Source organism: Emydura macquarii, unplaced genomic scaffold (genome assembly GCF_026122565.2).
Source record: "Emydura macquarii macquarii isolate MOO-44397 ecotype Brisbane River unplaced genomic scaffold, CSIRO-AGI_Emac_v2 contig_1152, whole genome shotgun sequence".
NCBI classification, from domain to species: Eukaryota; Metazoa; Chordata; order Testudines; family Chelidae; genus Emydura; species Emydura macquarii.
Window position 1 is genome coordinate 16,962 of NW_027131289.1, and position 7,814 is coordinate 24,775.

The following is a 7,814-nucleotide window of genomic DNA, read 5'->3' on the forward strand; positions in this document are numbered from 1 at the left end:
TGTCGTCTGGTGCTTTGTCGGGTTGCTTTTTGTCGTCGTCATTGTTCCCGTCTTACTCTTCTTCTCCTTGGGAGCCGATCCCTGTCATTGGAGGTTTTATAGGGGGCGTTTTCAGTGGGGATTTTAACTAGTCCACTAACTCGCCCCCTCAAATTGCCCAAAACGCACAAAAACTCCACTTCAAAATGAGAGGGCAGGAGAAGAATCACTTTCAAATATTTCATTATTAAAATAAACAGGAGGAAAACCATCATTAATTAACTAACTTTTTTTTAACATAGACGGGAGCAATCAGCTCCTATGGGAAGCTACCAGTAAGAAGATGATTTGGGAATTTTGGTGAGGCTCTGGGGGTTTCTTTCATATTTCTGTCTCTGCATTTTAGACCCCCTCCAATGTCCACCTCCCCTTGTGTAGAAATAAAAAATTTCAGCAAGAAGAAAATCATTGGCTAAATGATCCTTCATGTCCCTTCTAACCCTGCGGTTCTGATTCTTTGACTCTAAGTTGTTCGAAACATCGGTGCCATTCACCTACAGGAATCTGATCCTATCGGAGTTCACCTTAGGATCTGGGAAGTTTATAAACTGTGCTCTCTCTCTCTATGTGACTGCTTGTCCTCCTCAGGAGATCTTCTTTGCTTTGCTCAGTACATCTGCGCTGCCGACAGAGAGACAGAGACCTGAGGAGCAGGACGGACGCTGTAAACTGCCTCTCCTCTGAGAATGGTGTTTCCAATCCCTTTCCTGGTGCTGTGTGTCTTGGCCGTCCTCGCTGGGGTGTCAATGAATGGCTCCGTGCTCTTCATCACCAGCTGCCGTGTGGAGAGGACGGTCAGTGCTGTGTGGTTCCGGAACTGGGCCATGTCCGATTTTATCTTCATTGTGTTCCTGCCCCTCAGATTCACCTCCATCTTCCTCCTGGATTGGGCTAAGTGGCTGAGCAGCACTGTCACCTCCCTCCACCTGTTCTCCAGCACCTTCATTCTCACGGCCTTCAGCGTTCATCGTTGCATCCTCGTGGCACACCCTGTGTGGGCCCAGAACCACTGCACCCCCCGCCAGGCTGTCTGTGTGGTTCTGGGCATGTGGACCCTGTCTCTTGGGTTCGGCTTGCGGTACAGTGATCTCTGGGAATCCCTGCTCCTGCCTGACAGAATCAGGGATAATTTCCAGCTGGATGAAGAGAGGCTGAAGGCCGCTGCTGCGATCCAGTTACTGGTTGGGTTTCTGATCTCATTAGCCTTGATCTTGATCCCGACCTTCTATATCTTTCTAGCTGCCAAGCTGAGAAGGAACAGGCTGAGCCAGTCCACCAAGCCGTTCAAGAGCCTTTTTGGTTTGATCCCGACCTTTCTCATCTACTGGTTACCGTACCACATCTTCTGCTTCCTGCTGGTCTCACCTACATACCCTCCGCCTCTTTGGATCACAGAATAGAATCATAGAATCATAGAATATTAGAGTTGGAAGGGACCTCAGGAGGTCTTCTAGTCCAACCCCCTGCTCAAAGCAGGACTAACCTCAGCTATATCATCCCAGCCAGGGCTTTGTCAAGACGCAGCTTAAAAACATCTAAAGATGGAGATTCCACCACCTCCCTAGGTAACCCATTCCAGTGCTTCACCACCCTCCTAGTAAAAAACTTTTTCCTAATGTCCAACCTAGACCTCCCGCCCTGCAACTTGAGACCGTTGCTCCTTCTTCTGTCATCTGCCACCACCGAGAACAGCCTAGCCCCATCCTCCCTTGGAACCCCCTTTCAGGTAGTTAAAGGCTGCTATCAAATCCCCCCTCACTCTTCTCTTTTGCAGACTAAACAAGCCCAGTTCCCTCAGCCTCTCCTCATAAGTCCTGTGCTCTAGCCCCCGAATCATTTTTGTTGCCCTCCGCTGCACTCTCTCCAACTTGTCCACATCCTTTTTGTAGTGGGGGGCCCAAAACTGGACACAATATTCTAAATGCGGCCTCACCAATGCCGAATAGAGGGGAATAATCACTTCCCGCGATCTGCTGGCAATGCCCCTCCTAATGCAGCCCAATATGCCATTAGCCTTCTTGACAACCAGGCACACTGCTGACTCATATCCAGCTTTTTATCCATTGTTACCCCCTGGTCCTTTTCTGTAGAGCTGCTGCCCAGCTCGTCGGTCCCCAGTCTATAGCTGTGCATGGGATTCTTCCTTCCTAAGTGCAGGACTCTGCACTTATCTTTGTTGAACCTCATTAGATTTCTTTTGGCCCAATCCTCCAGTTTGTTTAGGTCACTCTGTATCCTATCCCTACCTTGCAGGGTATCTACCACTCCCCCCAGCTTAGTGTCATCTGCAAACTTGCTGAGGGTGCAATCTACCCCATCCTCCAGATCATTAATAAAGATGTTGAACAAAACCGGCCCCAGGACCGACCCCTGGGGAACTCCGCTTGTGACCGGTTGCCAGCTAGACATGGAGCCATTGATCACTACTCGTTGAGCCCTATGCTCTAGCCAGTTCTCGATCCATTTTATAGTCCATTCATCCAACCCATACTTCTTTAACTTGCTGATAAGAATACTGTGAGAGACCGTATCAAAAGCTTTGCTAAACTCAAGGTATATCACGTCCACCACCTTCCCTACATCCACAGAGCCAGTCACCTCATCATAGAAAGCAATCAGGTTGGTTAGGCATGACTTTCCCCTGGTGAATCCGTGTTGACTGTTCCTGATCACCTTCCTCTCTTCCAAGTGCCTTAAAATGGATTCCTTAAGGACCTGCTCCATGATTTTTCCAGGGATTGAGGTGAGGCTGACCGGTCTGTAGTTCCCTGGATCCTCTTTCCTCCCTTTTTGAAGATGGGCAATAGATTTGCTCTTTTCCAGTCCTCAGGGACCTCCCCCTGTTGCCACGAGCTTTCAAAGATAATAGCCAATGGCTCTGAAATCACCTCAGCCAACTCCCTCAGCACCCTCCGGTGCATTGCATCCGGCCCCATGGACTTGTGAATGTCCAATCCCTCTAAATAGTCTTGAACCCGTTCCTTCAGCACTGCAGGATGTTCGCCTCCTTCCATTTCTGTGCCACCCAGTACGGCAGTCTGGGAGCTGATCTTGTCTGTGAAGACAGAGGCAAAAAAGGCATTGAGTACCTCAGCTTTCTCCACATCGTCCGTCCCTAGGTCGCCTCCCTCATTCTCTAAGGGGCCCACAGTTTCCTGAATCTTCCTCTTGTTGGCAACCTGCCTGTAGAAACCCTTCTTGTTCCCCTTCACGTCCCTTGCTAGCTGCAACTCCAATTGTGCTTTGGCCTTCCTGATTTCATTCCTGCACGTTCGAGCAGTGTTTATATAATCCTCCCTAGTCATCTGACCAAGCTTCCACTTCTTGTAAGCTTCTTTTTTGCATTTAAGTTCGCCAAGGACATCTTTGTTAAGCCAAGCTGGTTGCCTACCATATTTGCTAATCTTTCTGCACATTGGGATGGTTTGCTCTTGTGCCCTCAATAAGGTCTCTTTAAAATACAGCTAGCTCTCTTGGGTTCCTTTCCCCCTCATATTAGCCTCCCAGGGAATCCTGCCCATCAGTTCCCTGAAGGAGTCAAAGTCTGCTTTTCTGAAGTCCATTGTCCGTATCCTGCTGTTCTCCTTTCTTCCTTTCGTCAGGATCCTGAACTCGACCATTTCATGGTCACTGCTGCCTAGGTTGCCACCCACTTCTACTTCCCCTACCAAATCTTCCCTGTTTGTGAGCAGCAGATCAAGAGAAGCTCGGCCCCTAGTTGGTTGCTCCAGCACTTGCACCAGGAAATTGTCAGCGACACTCTCCAAAAACTTCCTGGATTGTTTGTGCTCTGCTGTATTGCTCTTCCAGCAGATGTCAGGGTGATTGAAGTCTCCCATGAGAATCAGGCCCTGTGAACTGGAAACTTTCCCTAGTTGAGGAAAGAAAGCCTCATCTACCTCATCCTCCTGGTCTGGTGGTCTGTAACAGACACCCACCACGACATCACACTTATTGTTCTTGCTTCTAAGTTTTACCCAGAGACACTCAACTGGCTTATCTCCAGTTTCATACTGGAGCTCAGAGCAGTCATAGTGCTCTCTTACATACAGTGCAACTCCTCCCCCCTTTCGCCCCTGCCTGTCCTTCCTGAACAGTTTATACCCATCCATGACAGTGCTCCAATCGTGAGAGTTATTCCACCAAGTCTCAGTTATTCCAATCATGTCGTAGTTTCTTGACTGTGCCAGGGCTTCCATTTCCTCCTGCTTGTTTCCCAGGCTTCTTGCATTTGTGTACAGGCACTTGAGATAAGTAGCCGATTGCCCTACTTTCACAGTATGAATCGGGAGGCCTCCCCTGCTGCACCCTCCTCCTTCTGCTTCCTTGTGGTGTCCCTCTTCCCCACTAACCTTCGGGCTTAGGTCCCCATCCCCCGTCGAAACTAGTTTAAAGCCCTCCTCACTAGGTTAGCCAGCCTGTCTGCGAAGATACTCTTCCCTGTCTTCGTTAGATGAATCCCGTCCCTTCCTAGTAATCCTTCTTCCTGGAACAGCATTCCATGATTGAAGAATCCAAAGCCCTCTCTTCGACACCACCTGCGTAACCACGCATTTACTTCCGCAATGCGATGGTCACTACCTGGGCCTTTTCCCTGAACAGGGAGGATGGATGAGAACACCACCTGCGCTTCAAACTCCTTTATCTCTTTTCCCAGAGCCACATAGTCCGCAGTGATCCGCTCAAGATCATTCTTGGCAGTGTCATTGGTGCCCACGTGGAGAAGCAGGAAGGGGTAGCAGTCTGAGGACTTGATAAGTTTTGGCATCTCTCCGTCACATCCGTAATCCTAGCTCCAGGCAATCAGCACACTTCTCTAGTTTCCTGGTCCGGACGGCAGATGGATGACTTTGTCCCCCTTAGGAGGGAGTCCCCGACCACCATCACCCTTCTCTTCCTCTTCGGAATGGTGGTCGTGGAACCCCCATCCCTAGGAGAATGCATCCCTTGCCTTCTGATCAAATGGGTCTCCTTCTGATCCATTCCCTCTGAAGGGTCCTCCAAATCATTCTCCGCCGTAGTACTTGCGCAGAGAGGATGAAAATGATTCCTTACTTCTATCTACATGGTGGGCAGATAGGTTCTCTTTCTTCGGGAGGTCACATGCTGCCAATTTTCTTCCCCATTCTTCAGTTTCGCCTGCCCGGCCTTTTCTGAATCTTCCTTACATTCTGCCTGTGCCCGATGGACAAAGACATCGTTTTCTGTAATGCACCGCAGGGTTGACATTTGGGTCTCTAGTCCTTTAACCTTCTCTTCCAATAAGGAAACCAGCCTGCACTTGGTACAGGTGAAGTCATCTCTATCCTGTGGGAGGAAGACAAACATAGCACATCCAGTGCAGGTGACAACAATGGATTGCTCCCTCTCCATATCTCTGCTCTGAGAGCCTCCTCAGATGCTCAATTTCCTGCTCAGCAACATCTGAAAGGCAAAAACCTGCAGTGGGCTCTCTCCGCGGGTGAACTCCCAGGCAAAGTCCCTCCTTCTCCTTCTGTTAGACGCCCCTCTGTTCGCCGCTCAGCTGGCTGCCTTTTATAAGGCTGGGGCAGTTGCCCCGTCCCTGCACTTACCCCTCAAAGCCCCGCCCCCGCAATTAACCCCACCTGGATCCAATCAATCACTCAAACAGACAAACCCCCAACTGCCAAAATGGTGCCTGTAACTGCACCAGTCACAAGCACCCACCCACAGTCAGCTGTAACTTGCACCAGTCACACACCTGGTCTCTCAGATACTCCCCCCTCTAGCACAGCACACCCAACACAGCTCCCCTCACTTAGCACTCACCTGGGACAGATCCCAGGCAAACTCCCTCCTTCTCCTTCTGTTAGCCGCCCCTCTGTTCGCTGCTCAGCTGGTTCGCAGCTGGCTGCCTTTTATAAGGCTGGGGCAGTTGCCCCACCCCTGCACTTACCCCTCAAAGTTATTGCTTCTGTCCTGACATATTTTAACAGCTGCCTCAACCCCATCTTCTACCTCACCATGGAGGACGAGTTTCAGAGGTACCGGCAACATGCACACAACCCCCAAACCGCTGACAACTCGGGGCCGGAGCCTGCTGAGTAGGGGAGTGGATGAAATTGTCCATATTTGCATGGTGGAAGATGAAGAATTCTGTTCCCTGGAGCTCGTAGCTTCCTCTTGACCCTAAAATGGTCTTTCTGTGTAAGTGAATATTATTGGCTTGTTCAGAGAAGCGCCACAAGAATGATGAAAGACTTAGAAAACCTGCCTTATAGTGATAGATGCAAGGTGCTCAGTTTATTTAGCTTTACAAAGAGACGGTTAAAGGGTGACTTGATCCGAGTCTATAACTAACTACCTACATGGGGAACAAATGTTTCATAATGCACTGTTCAGTCGAGCAGAGGAAGACCAAAGGCAGCAATTCCCAACCTTTCTAGCCTGAGGGCCACAAATATAATTTTTACAACCCTGAAGGGCCACCAGACTCTGCCAGCAGCAGAGGGAAGCAGTTCAGCCAGGAGGATCTCTTGTCCCCCAGACTGCAGCAAGAAAACAGTGCCCTCCACCTGGGTCCCTAGGCAGCAAGTCCCTTCTGCAGCCCCGGAGATGGGAGATCATTGCTCTTCTCTCTCTGGCTCCAGTAGGGATCCCAGTCCCTAGGGACGTATATGGAGCACTTTGCCGTGCTCCCTGCTACAGCCAGGGGAGAGGAGCGCTGATTTCCTGTCCAGGTGGCTGCAGCAAGGAACCTGCACTGACAATGCGCTCCACCTGGGTACTTAGGCAGTGGCTCCCTTCTGCAGCCAGCGGAAGAGAAGCTGGGGACCAAAGATTTGGAACCACTTATCTAACAAGATCCAGTGGCCGTGTAGGGGGACATTTATAAAATCAAAATAATTCATGAATGTTTTTAAAATGAAATTTTTTACATTCAATTAATAATATACACTCATGTAAATGAAGCCGAGCTCCTTCAAAAACCACCGCAGGGTGCACGTTAAGAGAGCCGTTTGATAGAGCTGCTATTGTTCACTCGCTAAGAAAGCTGTCCTTCAGTATAAGTATAATTATCACTGGTAAAACTGTCTTTAAGCCACGTTTCTTTAAGCCATTTGTTTCTTGTTCTTTTGTTGTTTAAATCACTTGTCCTCTTACTGTCACTGATAGAAATTGTTATAAAAATTGTCTTAATAGAAATCGTCTTTTAAGTATCTCATTTTGTATTGCCGCCAAAAGAAGGACCATTCCTTTAAATATTCGTTCTTTAAAATTGTAACTAAAGTAACTCTTTTTCATTGATTGTTCTATAAAGTTGTAACCAAAGTCTGACATGACTCCATATTGTAACTGAAACTCCATTTGGAATAAGTATACTCCATTTTGTATTAACTAGTCTAAGTCTTGCTGAGACTTCATTTAGGCGTGTATAATTTCATTATACCTGACGATTGGGTGGAGTACAAACAGGAGTATCAACTTGATGGCTGAATAAAGCAGACAACACCCTGAAAAAGCAAGAAGAATCCACCCTAGAAAAGAAACAAAAAACCATTCCAAGATGAAAGTCATATCTGTAATGGACTGGTGATCAATTGTCACACAGAACCCAGAGCCAGCGTGACACAGCAGGATCCATAGACTTATGTTAAAACTAAAACCTAAAAAAAGATGAGTGAAAATGGAATGCTTTGGGTAACGTTGTGCTTAGCAACATCAAAGAGCATCGGTGTGCGCCCGACAGAAACCCTGCTCTTCCTCGTGTCTGGCTTCCCTGGCCTGTTAACCATCATGATGTGCGAACATCA

At 48.5% G+C, this 7,814-nt stretch overlaps 1 protein-coding gene across 1 annotated transcript; it reads left to right on the forward strand.

Annotated features, from left to right (window-relative positions):
* Window positions 1-725: 725 nt before the first annotated feature.
* Window positions 726-6,108, forward strand: LOC137152270 (chemerin-like receptor 1). Its single transcript, XM_067546811.1, has 3 exons — window positions 726-1,397; window positions 2,263-2,293; window positions 5,966-6,108. The coding sequence occupies exons 1-3, from the start codon at window positions 726-728 to the stop codon at window positions 6,106-6,108; spliced, it is 846 nt and encodes a 281-aa protein (XP_067402912.1).
* Window positions 6,109-7,814: the final 1,706 nt, after the last annotated feature.